General features: G+C 44.2%; 1 protein-coding gene across 1 annotated transcript in view; it reads left to right on the forward strand.

Moving 5' to 3' along the window:
* LOC115476411 (acyl-coenzyme A synthetase ACSM3, mitochondrial-like) overlaps window positions 1-21,187 on the forward strand; it is a 64,934-nt gene extending 43,747 nt beyond the window's left edge. Inside the window, 9 exon segments of the mRNA XM_030212781.1 lie at window positions 105-228; window positions 5,234-5,314; window positions 5,412-5,513; window positions 8,995-9,076; window positions 9,079-9,121; window positions 12,317-12,414; window positions 14,401-14,402; window positions 16,657-16,776; window positions 20,183-21,187. Of these exon segments, the coding sequence (XP_030068641.1) occupies window positions 105-228; window positions 5,234-5,314; window positions 5,412-5,513; window positions 8,995-9,076; window positions 9,079-9,121; window positions 12,317-12,414; window positions 14,401-14,402; window positions 16,657-16,776; window positions 20,183-20,269 (739 nt within the window). The 3' untranslated portion in view covers window positions 20,270-21,187.
* The last annotated feature ends 1,191 nt before the right edge of the window (window positions 21,188-22,378 follow it).

Below are 22,378 nucleotides of genomic sequence, written 5' to 3' on the forward strand. Positions count from 1 at the left end.
CATCTGATTTCTGTATATTCACAGCAAACTGATGGCATTGCAGTGAATCATTCGTTAAAAAAAATAAGTTAAAACCTGTGTGTTTCTTTTACATATCTATAAAGTTACAAGTTCAAGAGTCTCAAGCACTGTGTGGGTGGAGGAGAACCCATAAATCCTGAAGTTATAGAACAATGGAAAGCCCAAACTGGACTAGATATCTATGAAGGCTATGGCCAAACAGAAACGGTAAGATAAAACTGAATTTATTTGATTTCCTAAGAACAACCATTTGGGAATGTCTCTTGCCTGTACACATTGGCTCGAATTATTCAGAGGCTTTATGCTTCTGACTCTGAGAGTTATGCTCCTTAAATGGCCTCTTTTAAAATGTACCAGGGCTGAGGGCCTAAATGTATTCTCAAAAATTTCACAGTGGGGGAAAAAGTGACCTTGACGTGCCCTTACATGAGTCATTCCTGCATTCTAAGGCTGTTTTTATCGCTGAGGTAAAATGGCCAATTTTATGAATTTTTCCAATAATGGCCACATGCTAATCTTCACATTGGTGCATGAGCTCCTACTGCCACCTATTTTGTAGCACATGACATTGCAAAATTACCACAGGATACCTCAGTGGGCCCCAAGGTACACCATTTTTTGCTGCGGTCTTACTGCAGCTTTGTAAAAGGGCCCCTAAATTCCTAAATTGATGCAGGGGCATAGCCAGACTTCGGCGGGAGGGGGGTCCAGAGCCCGAGGTGAGGGGATATTCACTTTTGGGCCATGTCTGGGTACTGGCATTAGATATCTGGGTATTTTTCTGCTATTTATGCGGTGCTGTTTGCCCAATTAAGTTATCCGGTTAAATGCTGAGTCTGCTTGACTCCGACCCGGACCGCCCACAAAATAGCCAGTTTCAGCTTTAGCGCTTAGAGACGATATTCAACGGCATTTAACCAGTTAACTCACTTTGAATATTGACCACTTAGGGTCCTAACGTTGACTGAAAATAGAGCACAAACTTAGTAGCCAAACATAGGAACAAAAATTTAGGCGCTCAGATTTGAATTGATAATGAATGTGACTGTTGGGCAGACTGGATGGACTGTTCGGGTCTTTATCTGCCGTCTCTTACTATGTTACTATGAGCTCCTGAATTTAGGCTTCTAAATTTGTGCTTTATTTTCAGCCAGACTTAGGACTCTGTTTACTAAGCCGCACTAGAGGCGCGTTAGCGTTTTTAGTGCATGCTAATCATTAATGTGTGCTAACCGTGCAGATGCACCTTAGTATACAGGCTCTTAGGAGTCTAAGAGGCATATTTTCAAAGCACTTAGCCTTCCAAAGTTCCATAGGTTTCTATGGAACTTTGGAAGGCTAAGTGCTTTGAAAATATGCCTCTAAGGGCCCCTTTTTCTATAGGGCATCAGAATGTTATTTATTTTTATTTATTTATAGCATTTATATCCCGCTCTTTCCCGCTCGATTACAGGTTCAGTGCGGTTTACAATGTATGGGTAATTAGTGTGTGTTAACACAAGTCTTTCCCACGTGCTAAGCCTAGATTCAATGCGGCACTTGAAAAAAACATTTTCCTTTTTTTTTTTTTTTTAAGGCTGTGCGCTAATGTTGCCATGAGTATGTGTGTACATGCAAAATGTTGGCACAGGAGCACTTCCTGCTTCTCATTTAACATAGTAACATAGTAGATGACGGCAGAAAAAGACCTGCACGGTCCATCTAGTGTGCCCACGATAAACTCATATGTGTATACCTTACCTTGATTTGTACCTGTCTTTTTCAGGGCACAGACCGTATAAGTCTGTCCAGCAGTATTTCCCGCCTCCCAACCACCAGTCCCGCCTCCCATCACCGGCTCTGGCACAGACCCCGTATAAGTCTGCCCTCCCCTATCCTAGCCTCTCAACCACCAACCCCTCTTCCCCCTGCCACCCAATTTCAGCTAAGCTTCTGTGGATCCATTCCTTCTGCACAGGATTCCTTTATGCCTATCCCACGCATGTTTGAATTCCGTTACCGTTTTCATGTCCACCACCTCCCGCGGGAGGGCATTCCAAGCGTTCACCACCCTCTCATTTAGGAGGCAGTAAGTGCTCCTGTGTTCGCCAGTTAGCGTGCACTCATTCTAACATGCTAGCTGGTTATAGAGTCGTAGCCAGACTCGGTAGTTTGGATGGGCCCAGAGGTAAACTGGATGGGTCCTTCCACACGCATGTACCCCCTCCCCCTCCCCAACCACACCACAAATATCTTGCCGGAGATATTTTTTAAGAACATAGAGGGTTTTTTTCACCTACCCCACATCTTCTCCCTCTCCTCCACGGCGTCCCGGTATCTGTGCTACTGTCTCTGAACTCCATCCCTGCCTCCCCGATGTCGGTACAGGCATTCTCGGTGCCTTCAGCGATTCATTCTCGCTGCTTGCTTGTGCCGGCACCGCAGGCTTCCATCAGCCATGTCCCGCTCTTGCTGACATCATTGCCTGTTTCCTGTCGTGCAGAACGCCTCAGATGGAAGCCTGTGGGGCCAGCGCAAGGAGCAAGAATGAGTCGGTGCAGGCGCTGAGGACGCCTTTACCGACACCGGGGAGGTAAAGGGTTCAGAGATCGGAGCACTGATGCCGGGACGCTGCAGAGGAGAGGGAGGAAGAGAGCCAAGAATGGGTGGGCTTGTGCCCACCCAGGCCCACCCATAGCTATGCCATTGGTTGGTTAATGATTCCATGCCCACTTGCTATGCATGACACACTCCCCTCAAAAAAATATTTTTGAAAAATAGGCAACACGCAGGTTACTGTGCATTAACAGGCAAAATACCACGAAATGTTTTAATGTGTTTTACGGTAGCCTGTTGGCATGCACTTACTACACATTAAGGGGTAAATTCTATAAATGGTACCTAAAAAATTGGCGCTGGAAAAAACCCACAGCACTAGTGGCGTAGCTATGTGGGGCCATGGGGGCCTGGGCCCCCGTAGATTTGTCCCTGGACCCCCCTGCAGACGACCCTCTCGATCCCCCCTACCGCCGCCAACCCTCCCCCGCCGTCGCCATCGGCTACCTTTGCTGGTGGGGGACCCCAACCCCCCCGCCAGCTGAGGTCCTCTTCTTCCGGTGCAAGGCTTCGTTCTGTTTCTGTGAGTCTGATGTCCTGCACGTACAACGTGCAGGACGTCAGACTCACAGAAACAGAACGAAGCCTTGCGCTGGAAGGCCAGAAGAAGAGGACCTCAGCTGGCGGGGGGGTTGGAGTCCTCTGCCAGCAAAGGTAGGCGACGGCGACGACGGGGGAGGGTTGGCGGCGGGAGGGGGTGTCGAGACTCTTGGCAGGGTCGTTGGCAGGGGTGGGGGGGGGGTCAAAGTTGTTGTTGGTGGTGGCAGCGGGGGGGGGGGGGGTTGGCGGCACCAGGGGGGGCCTAAAATGTGCCCCCTCACCTCGGGCTCTGGACCCCCCTCCCACCGAAGTCTGGCTACGCCCCTGCTGAGCGCTATTCTATAGTGGTTCAAATGCCTGTGCCTAATTCTGTTATTGTGCGTGTAATCAAAAAAGCACACCCTCGATCTGCCCTGACATGCCCATGACCCTTGCATGTCCGTGCTCCCTTTTCCGGGACGCAGGTGGAATTTAGTCTTTGAATCCGGTGCATAAATTTACACGCGTACATGTTAATTGATTCTAAGTTACACCAATAGTTGCTTGTTAAACCAATTTTTGGTGCTAATAAGCTCTTTATTCAATTAAGATACGTGCACAATTTGGGGGCACATGAAAATTTACGCGTTCATCTCATAACGCCTTTTATAGAATTAGGGGGTAAGGGCTTAATGCCCTTTAGTAAAAGGGCCCCTAAGGTTCAACTGAAAATTCATCTTAGTTTAGGAGCTTAAAAAAGTTATGCTTCTAAATTTAGGACTGCCATTCATTTGCTTCGATTTTATGAGCCTAGTGCTGAAAATCAGAAATAAGCCCTTAAATGTTTTTCCTGACCCCTGATGCCACCCAGTTTTTACGCTCCTAAATTTAGGAGTTTAGTGAAATTTTGAATATAAATTTAGGTGCTTAGGCCTAGTAAATTTTCAAAGAGGCTAGGGGGTGGGGGCAGGGGTGTGCTGGTAAATTTTTAACAACAGGCTCTTTCTTCGGACGTAGCCAGCTCTGCAGTTGGAAGGGCCAGGGGTGGCCCGGGGTGGGGGTGGGCAACACTTGCCTCTTCTTCCTCCCTCCCTTCGTGCGGGCATGCTAGGCATACCTTTGCTGGCAGCCAATAAATGGACTGCCACCACTCCCAAGGTCTTGCTCTGAGCAGCATGCTGAAACTTCTCACACATGCTGGACTGCTGCTCAGAGCTGGAAACAAGGAGCGGGAAACAGCAGCAGTCTATTTACTTGGCTGGCAGGGCTCAGCATCCCCACCAGCAAAGTAAAAGAGAATTCAGCAGGGTGCCCAAGCCCACATTTTGGGAGCCAGTTGTTAAAGTAGCCATGAAGGGCCCTACTTTAACAACCGGCTCCCAAAATTCTTAAAAACTTAACAACCGGCTCTTGCGAGCCTCTGAGAGCCTGCTCCAGCACACCACTGGTTGGGGGGGGGGGGGGGGTCTTTTACTAAAGCTTAGCTCCAGTTATCTGCAGCAGGGCCCATTTTGTTCCTATGGGCCCTGCTAAACTTTAGTGAAACAGCCCCAATATTTAAAGGATTTTTGCTCCTTTCATGTCCTTATGCTCTGTGAGGAGGGTCCAGGATAATACTGTGACTTAAGTGTATGTCCTTAAACCACTGCTCCAAGAGATCTACTTACAGAGTTAAAGTTTGGAAGAGAAACCAAAATAACTGCACGGATTGGTGATCGTGACCTGCCGCCTTTTGTGGTTCATTTCTGTGACTGTTTCCTTCTCTTGATCTCCCTTATTGACTTTGGAACACTGCTAATTCAGAGGGGGGATTTCAGGGTAGAGCAAAAGGACTGAGGGACCTGTGACTAATGAACGGGCTCAGAGCAGCAGGCTTACAGCAACTCCAGTCTCGGGGAAATATTCGGCCGCCAACAAGATGACAAAGGAGAGATCATGGTTCCGAAAAGGCATTTTCTCCTTGATTCATCGGGACATGTATTCAAGGAAACAAGAGAAGGTGTTGGTGGTCTTTGTTCTCTGATTTGAACGGGAATATTTTCTGAGGTATGAGAGACTGCAAAAACCAGTTTTATTAACTGAGTTCCTTTTGGTGCAGGTGCAAGTCTGTGGAAATTTCAAAGGAATGAAAATTAAGCCTGGTTCTATGGGGAAAGCATCTCTAGCTTATGAAGTTCAGGTAGAGCTTTTGACCTTTCCTTTTAGCCAATACATGTCTTAAAGTAAAAATGTGACTTTTGTTAATAGTCTGGTTTAACTATGTTTTGCTGTTTCAGATTATAGATGCCAATGGAAATATTCTGCCTCCTGGGGTAGAAGGGGAGCTCGGTATCCGTGTAAAGCCCACCAGACCATTTTGTCTCCTCACACACTACACAGTAAGGAACAATTTTCCAGAAAGAAATGAGACTTTCATGGTAATGAAGTGGAGCCTTAAAAACATTTACCGCTGTTTTACCAGACTCACGTCCTTTAACGGGATTTTTTTTTATTTCATCTTGAAATAGGTTTGACCTTGCCATGTTGAAGATTTTTTTTTACAAAATTAACTTCCCCCTCTGATATTCAGCCCATGACGGTCAGCATCTTTGACAACGTTGACCATCGTGGGCAGGAATAGGCCCAGTTATTCTGTGCGGGCATTTGTCCAGTTACTGGCACTGAATATATCTGGTTGTGGCTGATATTTAATGCCATATCTGGTTAGCTAATTGGGCATAGTTTTAGGACTACATTATGAGGGTCTTTTACTAAGGCATACTAATGTTTTTAGCACACACTAAAAATAGGCGTGCGTGCGCTAGACACCCATAGAAATACTTTGGCGTCCCTAGTGTTTAGTGCATGCCTATTTTTAGCGCACGCTAAAAACCCTAGCACGCCTTAGTAAAAGACCCCCCCTATATGAAGTCCAACATGCCTGGTTAGCAATGTGGGCACTGGCGTTTGAATATCTGCAGTGCCTGACTAATTTTTGCATCTGCCTCAACTCTGCTGCCAGACCACTTCGGCACTAACAGTGGTCAGTGCCGAAATTCAGTGGCACTATCTGGTTAAGTTACCACTGAATAGTAGCGATATTCTTTGTCCCAGGCAATTATCTCTTTAAACCCAATGTAACAGCAGAGTAGATATCATTTCAAAGAAGCTTTCATAGATATTTCATCATACTCCCACCATTTGTTTCCACACATTTTCATAATTTTTTTTTTAAAGGATCATCAGAATTCACAGCATCAATGTTGCTATCCAGACTTTCAAAAGCAACGATGTGCAAATCTTCATCGATCCATCATTTTCAATTTTTTTAAGCTGGTTTCACTTGTCCAAACTTTCAAATATTCATTTAAGAAATTTTGTTAAATTATATCTTTAAGAACAGTCCAAAGAATAATCACTAGTGGTGCTTGATTATTCTTTGGTCTGTTCGCCACTGTTCCCATGGAAAGAGAATTAAGGGGTCCTTTTACTAAGTCGTGGTAAAAAAGCGGCCCGTGCTAGTGTTGATGCGTGAAAGTGCCGTGCGTTAGGCCACTTTTTAACCTGGCATGAAAAAGGCCTTTTTGTCCCATTGGAGAATGAAATGGCCATGCGCTAATATTAAAATTAGTGTGTGGCCATTTGCTGCCTGAACCCTTACTGCCATCTATTTAGTAGGCGGTAAGGGCTCAAGCGCTAACCCGGCGTTAATTGGGCGGCGTGTTCAATGTGGCCATGCCCTTGGTAACAAATAGAAAATGATTTTCTACCTTGGGAAACGGTGCACAGCAAAAGCAGAACTACTGCAGGGCACCTGGGCGCATCTGGCGGTAGTGATATTTTGCTGTGCGCTTCCTGTGCGCTTGCCCTTCCACGCCTTTGTAAAGGGTCTCTAAGAAACTAATGCGCATACTCTAGATGAGAGAAGAGGATATGCTTGAGGAATTGATCCTCAGAAGCTTAGCGGAGATTGGGTGGCAGAGCCAGTGTTGGGAGGCGGGGCTAGTGCTGGGCAGACTTCTACGGTCTATGCCCTGAAAATGGCAGATACAAATCAAGGTCAGGTATACACATAAAGTAGCACATATGGTTTTATCTTGTTGGGCAGACTGGATGGACCATGCAGGTCTTTCTCTGCCGTCATCTACTATGTTACTAATGTTAATGTTTACTTCCAAATGTATGTGGAATGCACAAGGTGCAAACCTTATTCAGAGGAAAGGAAGTACTAGAACAAGAGGTTAAGTGCCCCTTTAACAAGGGGGCCTGCGGTGGCGTTGTCACATGTTTTTGATGCACGCCGAGGCCCCATTTTACTGCAGCGGGTAAAAGGCTGGGAGGTTTATCTTAAAAAAAAATAGCTGTGCGGTAAGTGAACTACATGGCCATTTCCGGGGAGGAGTCCTTACTGACACCTATATAGGTGAGGATGAGGGCTCTCGCGATAGCTGAGCAGTGCATGGTGCTGCCCGATTACCGCCGTGTTATGGTGCACACTGGGGGTGGGAACTACTGCCAGGCTCCTGCGGTTGTTCCAGATTGGCGTGCAGCAATCCCATTGCCGTTCACCAACCCTTTAGTATAAGATCCCCTAAATGAGGTGCAAAGGGAACTGACTCAGAAGTAACCCTGGAAAACATCTCTTCATCAAAAGGGCACTGGATGCATGGAAAAGCTTCCCAGAAGAGAAAGTGGAGGAAAAACCAGTACCAGAAGTGTGGAATCTTGGAGTAGACACAGGATTTTTAGTTGTGAATCGGTGAAGCCAGAAATCCATCTGTGGACTATGGCACTCCTATTATTATTATTATTAACATTTGTATAGCGCTACCAGACGCACGCAGCACTGAACACCTGACATAGAGAGACAGTCCCTGCTCAATAGAGCTTACAATCTAAAAAATAATACAGACAGACAAGACAATTAAGGGTGAGGGAAGTACTGGGTGAGAAGGAACAAGGGGAGGCAATTGAGTAGTAGCTAGGAGCCAAAAGCAGTGGTGAAATGGTGGATTTTCAGCATAGATTTGAAAACAGGTAAAGATGGAGCTAGACGTACAGGCTCAGGAAGTTTATTCCAGGCATAAGGTGCCGCGAGGGAAAAGGAACGAAGCCGGAGTTAGCAGTGGAGGAGAAGGGGGACGACAAGAGAGATTTGTCCAGTGAGCGGAGTTCACTCCTAAAGGAAGTAAGGGGTCCTTTTACAAAGACGCGCTGAAAAATGGCATTGCGGTAGTGTAGGCGTGGGTTTTGGGGGGCGCGCCAATCCATTTTTCAGCGCGCTTGTAAAAAAAGGTCTTTTAAACCTTTTTGCCGAAAATGGACATGCGATAAAATCAAAATTGGCGCGCATCCATTTTGGGTCTGAGACCTTACCTCCAGGCATTGACCTAGCGGTAAAGTCTCATGCGGTAACCGGGCGGTAATGACCTACGCGCGTCAAATGCCACTTGGCGCATGGCCGATACGTACGGCCGAAAATAAAAAATATTTTTCAGACACGCGTATTGGACGTGCGCCAAAAATGAAATTACCGCAACAGCCTCGTGGTAGCCGGGCAGTAACTCCATTTAGGTGCGCGTTGGACGCTCATAGTAAACGGCTTAGTAAAAGGAACCCTAAATTGGCAAACTAAAGGGGCCTTATTATCTTTACTGATCAATCAGCTTCCATGAATATCAGTTAATTTGCGATTCTTGCCAACCTGGTAATTCTTAATGTTGAGGATAGTTGCAGGAAATTGCTTGAAGACTTTTAAATATGAATTATAATTAATATAATTCATTGATAGATGGCATTGTTGCTCATCACATGGAATACAGAGCAGGGTTACGTGAAATAGATTTCTTGTGTTTAGAAATAGTTTTGCTATTTAACTAGGATGATCCTGAGAAAACAGCCTCAACTCTTCTAGGGGATTTTTACATTACTGGAGACAGAGCGATTCAGGATGAAGATGGATATTTTGGTTTGTGTCCAGAGCTGATGATATCATCACATCCTCTGGGTAAGTTCATATTTTCTGATTTGCTTATCTAAATGAACATTTCAGCATAAGTGATCAGAAATGTTCTGCTGCAGGTGAATTCCACTGTTACACGGCACTGGACACCTGCTGATGATAATAGAAATGCATTCCTTTTTAAGAAAGAGTTATTCTTTTTGAATTATTTGTCCTGAGCTTAACTGGCCTTCAACTTCCTGCTGGGTTCTATCAGAAAGCAACTGTTGTTTTTAGCACTTAAAATATAATTTTATATAAATATTGCATAAATATATAACATATAATTATATATAAGTATTTTTATGTTATATGAATACTATGTAATACTGTATTTAATTGAATTTTTAGCTCTTGTACATCTAAATGTTGAGCCACCCGACTGCAGAGTTAGTAAACAAAACCATGTTGTTTCACCATGGGACTCATTTTCGAAACAGAAAAATGTCCAAAAAGTGCCATGTTGAAATCATTTTTATTAACGAACCAAGATTCCATAGGTGATACAATGACCATTAGCGAACAATGCAGAACGGTACACAGGAGTCAGTTCCCCAAAACATAGTTTGTCCCTTCCTTGTACATACCACCCCCCCCCATCGCAAAGTGACAAGAATCTTAGTATCAAACCTAATAATGTACATGCAGATTAACTTCAAACGGAGTACAGAACAAAGAACTCTTTCGATCCCCAATGAACCCTCCCTCCCCCCAAACACACCCACTCACCCACCCTTCTCTGCAAACAGGTAACAACTAAAGGTTGAATATGGGGACAGAGCAAAGACCTACTAATTCAAAATGCAACTTCACGCAGCTGGCTGCAACGTGGCCCAAAAATGCTCCCAAATATGCTGGAATTTAACCCTAGCCGAAGAAAAATCATGCACGTTCATCCGCTCCAAGTAATCATCTCTGTGCGCCAAAGGGATAAGTTGGTGTAGCTGTTTCCAGCCAACTTAATAAAATAACTTTTTTCCCTATGAGGATCGTTCTGCGCAACAGCCCAGACAATCCAGGCGGCAATGGAGCAGGAAGGGGGAAAATATCAAAAAGAATCAGTGGCGACAATGGTAAAGCAAGTTTCCAAAAAGACATCACATGGTGAATCACTTGTGACCAAAACTGTCAGACAGTGGGACAGTCCAAAAACATGTGACTGAACATAACAGCTGGAGCTCTACATTTGGGACAGACCCCTGTCAGATAGAGAGATGCCCAAAAAGCCCTACATGGTGAAAAGTAGAGTCGTAGCACAAACTTTTACTGAAGTTCCCAAAAAAGAACGTTAACACAATACCTTCTGTCAATCGCCAAGTCTGCCGACCACAAAGCCATTAACTGGGCATAGTCCAAATCCTCAGTGGTGTCCTGCAGAAAGCAATAATGAAACGCGAGGGGCACTTTATCTTGAGCATCCAGCGTCAGAGCTTCATTTAAAGTCTCCTGAACATCTTCACTTAAGTTCTTCCAGCCCAAGCTGCCAGCATAGTGATGAAGCTGCAGGTAAGCAAAATGATCCACAGTCGGGTGTGAATACATCTGCCAAAGATCCTTAAAGGGGCACAGTTTACGATCATCATTCAAGAATTGATGTAGATAATGAAGTCCGAGAGATTGCCAACGGGAAAAAACTGAAAAATTTGTGCCTGGAGGAAAATCTGGATTATGATACAATGACAAATAGGGAGTTGCCGCTGTTGAAAAATCATGGCTTCTATATAGCCATCACCATGTTGCCTGAGCCGAGTAGAGAAAAGGGTTGGCTAAAATTGATTGGGAGGGCCTTCGATGCACCATGTGCAGCAGCTAGCTAAAATGTTCACAACCCAGGCTGTCTAATTCAAAGGGTGTAGCAAGAAAAAATTAGTTCCTCGATACCAATCATTTATATGTCTCAGAACATGCAACAGTTAAATGTCATATATTTAACAATCCCAACCCCCCATTTGCCCGTGGCTTCAGGATGATGGAAATAGGAAGTCTGGCATGATGACCCCGCCATAAGCCATAAAAATCGTTGCAATGCATTATGCGGCAGACGCTCATCCTGAGCCTTTAAGTAAAGTGGGAGCATCTGAAACACATATATCCAACGGGGTGCCAACGTCATGTTAAACAAATGAATTCTCCCCATAAGGGAGAGAGAGTAGTCTTGCAAGAGTTGCAAAAGGCGAATCGAATCCTGAAGCAATGGGCGAACATTAGTCATACAAGAGGGAGAATTGCGGTGGTATAATGACCCCCAAATATTTCAAGCAAGTAGTAGCCAAGCTAAGGGGAAACTTCCTTCACCAACTAGAATGGATGTCCTCCATCTTAGGGAGCTCCTGAGATTTGTGACAATTGAGCTGAAAACCCGCTAATTTCCCATATTGTTCAATAAGGCTAAGTAGCGCAGGTAATGACTGCTGAGGGTCTACCAAGGTCAAGAGCAGATCATCCACATAGGCCAACATTTTTATGGTGCCCGCAGGTTAACACCTTTCACATCCACAGCAGCATGCACCATGCATAACACGGTTCTAAAGAAAGCAAGAAGAGATGTTTTTCCAGCGACAGTCTTATGTCTTGGTACATGCGTGCTGTTTGTTATAAGTAAGGTTGTTCCTCATTTGTAGGAATACGACCCCTGCTGGGCTTTTTTCCCGACTTCAGTGACGTTGATCAACAACAACTGTTGGAATATACAACAATTTTTTCACAAGTATCCTATAATATAGTTCATTCAATAGCCCCTGTCGCAGCCCTGCTGGGCGAAACACAGCCTGTGTCGGGCAATATTCTTTCATGAAACAGCACTAATAAAGTTTTTATAAATCTACTACTGATCCAGTGGCGTTCCTAGGGGGGGGGCGGTGGGTGCGGTCTGCCCCGGTGCACGCCGCTGGGGGGGGGGGTGCCGCGCGCGCATGTCCTTCGTTCGTTCCATGCGCGCGCGGCACCCCCCAGCGGCGTGCACCCGGGGGGGGGCTTTCGCGGGGGGTGGGGGTCACGCTGCATTCTGGGGAGGCGCTGCACCCGGGGGCGGGGCACATCGGCGATCCGCCCCGGGTGTCAGCCCCCTTAGGAACGCCACTGTACTGATCTGCGTTTCTGTTTTCCATCTTGGAGTTTGCGGTTCGTCTGCCTTGCTGTGTCTTGGCCTTTCCTTTGTGTGGACATGCAGATTATCTACCAATTGGATTCTTTCGAATGTAGGTTTAGGATAGGACCTTTTGAAGTGGAAAGTGCACTGATAGAACATCCAGCCGTGACCGAATCAGCCGTTGTCAGCAGCCCTGATCCATCAGAAAGAGGTAGGATGAGAACAACACGCCTAAATATTTCCATGCCGCTAGCCAAGGACCTGTTTCTTTAGGTTTTTAGATAAATTGGTGTGGTAGCTATGCTATTCCACTTTTAAAGGTAATGAATAGAAATAAAACAAAAAAAAAAAAAAAGAACATCAAACGATACCTTTTTTATTGGACTAACTTAATACATTTTTTGACATCTTTTACTCATTTCTGACTCAAAGAAGGTATTGCTTTTGAAAGCTTGTCAAAAAATATATTGTTAGTCCAGTAAAAAAAGATTGGCCCCATATTTAGCCAGCGGTGAGCGGAGTCTTTGCTGTCCGTCGCTGGCATTAAATGCAGATATTCAATGCCAGGCTGTTTCCAGCGACTGGCATTGAATATTCGGGTTTATTTTGGCCGCTAAAAAATAACTGGCTATGCCGATATTCAGCGCTAACCGGTTAACTGTTTAGCAGTAAGAGAAAGTCCTGCTAGTTAAGCAGCCTATTTTGACCGCACAACATAGCCAGTTTGGCGCTGAATATCTTGTACGATATAGCCGGTTAGGACTAAATTCTATTTATGGCACCTGAAAAATCAGCGCTGAAAAAATATTTCTACGTAGGCGTAGTCTATAAACCACACCTAGGTTTAGGCATGGTTTGTAGAGTATGCATTGGCAGGTTTATAGTATACTAGTGGAACCCAGCCCGTTTCCTCAACAATGAAATGGGCCCTAGAAAGGCTCTCTTGTAAGCGATTTTTTTTGTCTCTCCTCTGCCCTCCCCTCCCCTCCATGTCCAGCGATTCTCCTCTTCCCTGCCCTCCCATCCATGTCCCGTAATTCTCTTCTCTCCTGTCCTCTCCTCCCATCCCATCCATGTCCATCGATTCTGCTCTGCTCAGCCCTGCCCTGCCCTCGATGTGCCGCGTTTCTCTCTTCCCTTTGTACTTCATCGTTTTCTGGCTGGCCTGGCTGGCTTCCCTTCTGCTGGTAACATCCTGACATCAGCTTGCCTCCAGCGTTCCCTTCCCTCTCACTGTTCCACCCTCTGACGTCATTACGTTTTGATGCGAGGGCAGGGCAGTGAGGGGGAATGGAACACTGGAGGCTGGCTGACGTCATCAGATGTTACGAACCCAGGCAGCCAGACAGCGATGGAACGTTGGAGGTGCAAATTATTATATAGGATGACTAGCGAAAATGCCAGCGCCTAACTGTAGGTTCATCCATTTACACCAAGTAAAACTTGGTGTAAATACTACTGCCTAAGTTAGGCGCAGAGCAGGTGCATTCCATAAACCTGCGTGTAAATTTTTGCAATGCCCATGGCCATGCCCCCTTTTTGGCCGACTGCATTAGAATTTACACGGACCACTTTACAGAATACACTTAGCAAGCAGTGCGTGTAAATTTCAATTAATGCCAATTAGTGCTGGTGATAACATCCAATTATCAATGCTGATTAGCTTGTTAACCAATTAGGTTATGCACATTATTATGGAATATGCTTCAATTTCCACGCAGAATTCTTGGCATGATATATGGATACCGGGAGTTAGTAGCTAGCCGCTAACCGAGATATTCAGCGAGAGATAACCGGTTATCCTCCCACTGAATATCCGCTGTTAGGCGCTTAAACATTATTTAACTGGCTGGTTAAATAATTTTGAATATCGAGGGGGGGGGGGAGTGTCTTTTTATGTTCCCTTTATTAATCTTATTTGTATTTATTAATCCCTGTGTGGTCCAATGTTTCATGGAGGGACTTCGATTTAAGGTTAAGCAAAAGGTTACTGAGCACATTTATCTTCTCAGTGGTAGAATACAGAAGAGAAACATGAACTTATTGCATTGGGGTGATAAAGAAATACAAACATTTGGAACGTGCTGTGCTAAGTGAAGATAAACTTGGAAGTACATGACCTCACCTGAAAATGTGTACAGTGGTGGGAGGTAGAAGAACCTGGTAAAATACTGAGACCTGCTGGTCACGGATTCAGAGGTTCCAGTGACAGATTAGCTAGTTTAGGGCCTGATTATATTCAAGGCTTTCTCCTCTATTTATTAGCTCTGGCCCTTAATACTGGAAGGCACTGCACCAGTTAAAAGTGGGAATAATAGAGCAGTCTGAGATAATGACTGCAATTAAATATGGAGATACCAGCAATCAATTATTTTTGATTTCCTTTAGAATCCTTTCACTGAAGATTTAAGTTTAATGCACGATGAGCTGCCATTTAGGAAGTTAAGGAGGTCTTTTAGTAAAGATTAACGCATGTAATCTGCAGCAGAGAGACTCATCTGTTGCATTTAATAGTTGACATGTGGATCTTAGGGGCCTTTAGTGAAAAAAAAAAGTTCCAAAAATGAATGTGCTCTGATTGCTGATGGAGGAGTAGCCTAGTGGTTAGTGCAGCAGCCTGTGAACCTGGGGAACTAGGTTCATTTCCCCACTGCAGCTCCTTGTGATTCTGGGCAAGTCACTTCACCCTCCATTGCCTTAGGCACAAAATAAGTACCTGTATATAATATGTGAGCTGCTTTGAATGTAACCACAGAAAGGTGGTATATGAAGTCCTATACAGTTACCACACAGATAATCCCTTTACTGCACATTAATAGCATTGACAGAATGGATGCATTTGTCCCTATTGAAGCTGCCTGCAGTGGTAACAGTTAGCAAGCAATAAGTTGTGCAAACCCAGGGTTGTCCAACCTCGATTCCTTGAGGGCCACAATCCAGAAGGGTTTTCAGGATTTCCCATTGTATGCAAATAGATCTCATGCATATTAATTGGGGAAATCCTGAAAACCTGACCTGGTGCGGGCCGAGGCCGGACACCCCTGTGCTAACCAAAAAGCTAGGTCCTTGCCCATTTCCTGCCCGCAACCTGCCAATTTCCCCCATAGTTTCATGATACGCCGTTAGCATGTGAGTTAGCATGAGCTGTCATGCCTGTCTAGTGATTGCTACCACAGCCGTGCACTAATTCACATGCTAACTTCTTCCGCACTTTAGTAAAAGGCTTCTTTGTATATTACATGTATTCTGGATCACTTCTTTTATTGATTGAGGGCTATTTCTTTTTTTGGTGTATTTTATGATTATTTTTTTGCTTTGTCTAATATGGTCGTTATTATGGGGTAATTCTATACCTGTGCACGTATAACTAGGATAAGTGTAAAGGAGCCTACATGCCTACTTTTCTTTATAGAATACTAGCATATGTGTGGAGGAGTAGCCTAGTAGTTAGTGCAGTGAACTTTGATCCTGGTGAATTGGGTTCGATTCCCACTGCAGCTCCTTGTGACTCTGGACAAGTCACTTAACCCTCCATTGCCCCTGGTACAAAATAATTACCTGAATATATGTAAACCGCTTTGAATGTAGTTGCAAAAAACCTCAGAAAGGCGGTATATCAAGTCCCATTTCCCTTTCCCTATTGGAGATTCTACATGGAATGTTGCTACTATTGGAGATTCTACATGGAATGTTGCTACTATTTGAGATTCTGTTGCTACTGTTTGAGATTCTACATGGAATGTTGCTATTCCACTAGCAACATTCCATGTAGAGGTCGGCCCTTGCAGATCAGCAATGCGGCCGCGCAGGCTTCTGTTTCTGTGAGTGTGACGTCCTGCACGTGCGTGATAGACACTCATTGAGAATTAACCCATCAAGTGTCTTTCCCAATTTTAGATCTCAAAGAGATGTTAACACCCACTATAGGAAACTGAACCGGGCCAGTTGAGCCATGAGTTCTAGAATCAAGAAGAAAACCAGATTTACTAGCATTTAAAGCAAGAAGGTTTGCTGATAGCCATTCCTCTGTCATTCTCAAATGCTGGTCTACAGCTGAAGAAACAGATACAATATTTACTTTTCTTAACTAGACAAAATTCAGCTTTCTGTTTTAGAATTCAGTTTTTGCAAATAAATGATAAGGTATTGAACCAGTTGTTTCAACAGATCTTTTCTTTATACTTTACTGGGACTTGACATATTTTTCCTATGTTTTCTTTATTTTCTGTTGAACTAATTTGAGAATTCATACCTCCTTCCTCGGGTCAGAACAGAAATACAATCAATTTCTTCAAAGCAAAAATGTTAAAGAGTCAAAGTATTTTTCCCACCAGTCAACATTTCATTAACTGCACATTGATTTCAGTCTTCTGACCAGGTCTCGTGGTTCAGAATTAGTTGCACTGTGCAAAGTCTTGGGATGCTTTGTTAACTTTTCAGACTGTCTTCTCAGGTTGTGAAAGCCTTTGTAGTACTGTCAGAGTCATATAAGTCACGTGATCCAGAAGAACTGACTCGAGAGCTGCAGGAGCACGTGAAAAAAGTTACAGCCCCTTACAAGTATCCTAGAAAGGTAAGTACAGAATAATATATGAAGGATTTGTCAACAGAATTATTACTTTATGTTCCAGACCTAAAATGATCATAGCCTCACGCCATCTTTTCAGGATTCGCCCTTCTTTAGGAACCTTTGCCCTTGATTTTGGCTATGTCCCACTAGACCAGTGATGGGCAACCTTTTGAGTTTGGTGTGTCAAAATTTGCCAAAAAAACGAGCATAACTCAGGTGGTGTGTCACTTCGAGAAAAATCACTGCTACTAGGACCGCCCCCGGGCCCCCCCCCCCTACCCGAGATCGCTGCCCACCCGAGGTTGCCGGGGCCCCCCCTCCACCCGCTACTAGGCTCGGAACTAACCTTAAAGCCTCCTTTCACGTCGCAGCAAGCAGCAGCAGGGCAGACCTCTCCTCCTTCCTTCTGTGCCCCGCCCTCGCGGACGTTACGTCAGGCGAGGGCGGGACACGGAAGGAAGGAGTGGCCTGCCCTGCTGCTGCTTGCTGCGACGTGAAAGGAGGCTTTAAGGTTAGTTTCCAGGAGTGAGGAGGGAGGGCGGACCACACTGCGGCGGCGCTGCGTGCCATCAAAAATGGCTACGCGTGTCAGTGCTGACACGCGTGTCATAGGTTCGCCATCAGGGCACTAGACAAAGATGTTGGCATAGTCTGATCGCTTATTGGGGACTACTGTTGGATAAATCTGGTTAGTGGTGATTTTCAGTCTGCCTCCAGGTAAATGCACAGATAAAATTAGGACAGCAGCTGCACCCGGATAATCTCCATTGGCTGGATAGAACCAGATATTCGATGCCAGTGCCCAGTTGATATGAGCACATTTCACCAGTGTTGAAAAGATTATATTGGCTCCCAATCATAAGAACAAATACTGGGTCAGACCAATGTATTTATTTATTTATTTGTTACATTTGTATCTCACATTTTCCCACCGTTTTGCAGGCTCAATGTGGCTTACGTAATACCGTAAGGAGTAAGCCTAGATCGGTAGAGAAACAAATACAAGGTTATATTGTAGTTGAATAAGTTACAATTGATCCAGGCATAATGGGGTCAAAGAGGGGAAGGTTAAAAGTGTCCAGTACCATCTTTGGTTTAGCTGTGTAGGCATTTATGTAGGGTCAGTAGGGTATGCTCTTCTGAACAGGTTGTTTTTTTAGTGATTTCCTGAAGTTTAGGTGGTCGTAGGTTGTTTTCGTTGCTTTTGGCAGTGCGTTCCATGGTTGTATGCTTATGTAGGAGAAGCTGGATGCGTAGGATGATTTGTATCTGAGTCCTTTGCAGCTTGGGTAGTGGAGGTCCAGGTAAGCTCATGATGATCGAGTTCTGTTTCTGGATGGTAGATCAATGAGGTCTATCATGTATCCTGGGACTTTGCCGTAGCTAATTTTGTGGACCAGGGTGCAGATTTTGAAGGTAATACGTTCTTTAATTGGGAGCCAATGCAGTTTTTCTCGAAGGGGTTTGGCACTTTCGATTCGTGTCTTACCGATTATCAGCCTGGCTGCTGTGTTTTGGGCATGTAGCCCAGTACGCTGTTTCCAACAGTGATCAGTCCAGGTCACAAGTACCAGGCACAATCACAAACAGCAACAAAATTCCATGCTCGCAATCCCGGGGCAAGCAGTGGCTTCGCCCATGTCTGTCTCAATAACAGACTTTTCGTCCAGGAACGTGTTCAAACTTTTTTTTTTTTTACTTTTATGTGTCAACATTTTTATTGATGATTCCACCTGGTAACACATCCATTAGAGTACATACATAACAAATTGTAAAGCTATCGTTCTTATGTACATTAATCTTAAGTTGCTATCATCAGTTTTTGTTTTATAACAGTACCCTCTCTTATCCCCCTCCCCCCTTACTACCTTCACTTTTGCCATGTACACTGAAAGAAACAATAGTCAGCATGTTACATTAAACTCAAACCGTAATTCCAATAGTAACACCTTACATTATTCCGTATTTGAACCCCTTATTACTATTATTCCCCCCCTCCCCTCCCACTCATCCCCTCCCCCCCATCTTTTTAAATACTCCATGCTCATTCGTAATCCATTCATGGTCTAGTCATAGCCATCCTCTTCATTTTCCTATAACTTGTTCAAACTTTTTTAAAACCCAGATACGCTAACAGCTGTTACTACGTCTTCCGGCAAAGAGCTCCAGAGCTTAACTATTCATTGAGTGACAAAATATTTTCTCCTATTAATTCTAAAAGTATTTCCATGTCTAGGGGGGGTGGGTGGGAGGGGGTTGAGTTTTGGTGGCTTATGTTCCGTTTTTGTATTGGCCACATGCTGATGGTATGTTATACGCTTGGGTTCGTGAACATCTCGCTGAATGTTGTACTTGCTGCTGTTGCACTTCTGTTTGTTTTGAAAAATATTCTAAAATTATTTCCATGTAACTTCATTTAGTGTCCCCTAGTCTTTGTACTGCATACAATATAAAATCATTTGTTTGGTGTTTAAGATAATAATGGGACAGCTTTCTAAGGTGCTTGCCACAAAGCTCCACGTGTATCAACCGACACAATCATTGAGATCTGCTGACCAGTCGATACTGGGTGTTCCATCACATTGGTGTGATAAGATTAAATGAGTTCCGGAACTCAATTTTTTATGTAGCGGGTCCTCTGTTATGGAATAGATTACCATGATAAATAAAGCTTTGGGACGTGAAAGAGTTTGAAAAGGAATGAAAACTCCTCGCAGTGTTGGAGAGGTCTTAACGTTGTATGTGCAATGTGATTTATATATTGTGAATGTACTAGAACCTTTGTATTGTGCAAAATATAAATTTTTAAATAAAATCAAATAGATCAGGACCAGCATTGAAAATCTAGACCAAATTAAGCCAGTTCCAGGCATACTTCTACGGTCTGTGCCCTGAAAATGGCATGAACAGCTTTAGACTAAGTATGCATATAGTGGGCAGACTGGATGGACCATGCAGGGCTATCTGCTGTCATCTACTATGTTATTAAACTCTGCCTGCGGTAGATATATAAGTAAGGGCAACGTGGAAAGAGAACAATTTTCAAAAGATTTTACTGGGGTCACTAATCAGTTACCCAGGTATAATTCAGGGCTGAAAATTGCCTTCTCCCTCCATGATCCAAATGCCTGCATATTTTCACAGCATGGAAAGATCGGGGCAGAAAGGGGCAGAGTTAGCTGAGAACACACTAGGATCTTTTTTTTTTTAATTTATGCTTTTCATTTACGGTGCGAGACAGGTGCAAAGTCCTTTAGGAGACTTCAGCACCATTAGTTCTAGATTTTCAAAGATAAAAAGTCCACCGGGATTCAAAAGTATGTACGAACAACAACCTTTCCCGTCCCCATTATTGCAGGCTTGATAAGAAGGACTAAGACGATCTCCTTTTTCTGTTTTATACATCCAGGTGGAATTTGTTGAACAGCTGCCAAAGACCATCAGTGGAAAAATCAGAAGAAATGAATTAAGAAAGAAGGAGTGGGAGAAAGCTTAGAACCAACTGCAAATGTGGATTGTACAAGAGAGCAACCCCACTATTAGAAAAACTACACTGGCTACCAATCAAGGCAAGACTACTTTTCAAAGCGAGCACTCTAATCTTCAAAAATACTATTTGGAATGGCAACCAAATATATGACGGACATGATCGAGTTATCCCCAAGAAACACAAGCCCAGAAACCAGGAACTACCTACTACTACATCTACCCAACTGCAGAAACAATACCTACAAAAGCATATATACAGCAGGTTTTAGCTACCTGGGCTCCAAATGGTGGAACTCAATACCAAAAGCCGTAAGAAGCATTACAAACTTCCTCCAACTCAGGAAAGAACTGAAAAACTACCTCTTCAAAAACTTCTACAGCTAACCACAAAACTACCTATCTCTCCACGAACTCTATTAAATAACTACACAAACTATAGATGTCCATTTTATTTATTTATTTGTAGCATTTGTATCCCACATTTTCCCACCTATTTGCAGGCTCAATGTGGCTTACATTATGCCGTAATGGCGATCGCCATTTCCGGGTCGGGAATCACAGATGATGTTACCTTAAGGTGCATACATTGTAAAATATGATACAATTTGATATTGCAAAGAGGTTCCTGAGTGATAGAGTTAATTATAGTATAAGTTGGATAGTCAGCTATAGATAGTTCGTTTCTGGTGTAAGAAATAAAGTGATAGTGCGTGTTGCTTAATTTTCATTAGTAGTCATTTGGTTATCAGTCATTTGTGGGGGTACGGTTTTGTCTAGTTCATTTAAAGTCTGTGGTTAGGGTGGAACTTTGTGGTATGCCTTCTTGGATAGGTCGGTTTTCAGCAGTTTTTGGAAGATTGTTAGGTCATTCATTGTTTTTATGGCCTTTGGTAGTGCGTTCCAAAGTTGCGTGGATATGTAGGAGAAGCTAGATTCATATGTAGACTTATATTTTAGTCCTTTGGAGCTGGGGTAGTGGAGATTCAGGAATGTATGGGCTGATCTGTTTGTGTTCCTAGTTGGCAGGTCTATGAGGTCTGTCATATAGATTGGGGCTTCACCAATCTGCAAAGCACAAATGTAACCACCAAAATGTAGTTATAAGCCACTTTGAACCAAAACTAGTTTTTTGATAATAATGGGATATGAGAACGAATAAATAAATAAAAATAAATTGTCCCTTTATATGAAATTAAATTGTTTATTGCTGGATTTTCATAGCTTTCCTTGTTTTATATTGATTGATTTTGGTATTATTGCCTTAGAAATTCTACTCATGATGTAATCATTAGTTCGCTTGGTATAAAAACCTGGAATCATTTTGTAGTATAAATTTTTGAAAACTTGTTATCTCTGGCATTCACACCCCCTGGAGGGGGAGAGAGACATTGCGACATTGTGCAACAGTGATGGCATAAGAGCTGGAGTAAGGGGCGGCCCAAGGCAATCTGCTGCCTGAGGCGAAGGATGACATTGCGCCCCTCCCCTTCCCCACCACCCCTAGCTCCTCATCAAAATTACAATCAGGGAGATCTGCATGAAACAAAATATTTATTTTTATTTTGACTTATAAAACCACTTGTCCCTGAAACACGTTCAAAACAGAATAATCCATTTGTGCATCAAAACTGTAAACTTCTACAGAACAGATGCAGATGTGATTCCGTGTGCCCCAATGAAAGGAGAGTTTAATTCTTCCATTTGGACGTAGCCAGACCTCGCCGGGAGCGGGGGCCACAGCCCGAGGTGGGGGGCACTGTTTAGCCACCCCCCCCAGCCGCCACCGCTGCCACAATCCCCTTGAAACCCCCTTCCTGCCACCAAACCTCCCCCGCCATTGCTGCCCGCCCCGCCGCCGCATTGGACCCCCCTGCCGACGATCCCCTTGAACCCCCCTCCCGCCACCAACCCTCCCCCGCCATCGCCACCTGCCCCGCCGCCGCAGCCGATACCTTGTTTGCTGGCCGGGCCAGCCGAAGAGAGTCTTTACAGCGCTGGAGTAGCGCCTTCGTTCAAGGAACTTCCTGGTTATGATCAGCTGTTTCTGACACCTTATGTCGCATAAGGCGTCAGAAACAGCTGATCATAACCAGGAAGTTCCTTGAACGAAGGCGCT

The sequence above is a fragment of the Microcaecilia unicolor genome, chromosome 8 (genome assembly GCF_901765095.1).
Source record: "Microcaecilia unicolor chromosome 8, aMicUni1.1, whole genome shotgun sequence".
NCBI classification, from domain to species: domain Eukaryota; kingdom Metazoa; phylum Chordata; class Amphibia; order Gymnophiona; family Siphonopidae; genus Microcaecilia; species Microcaecilia unicolor.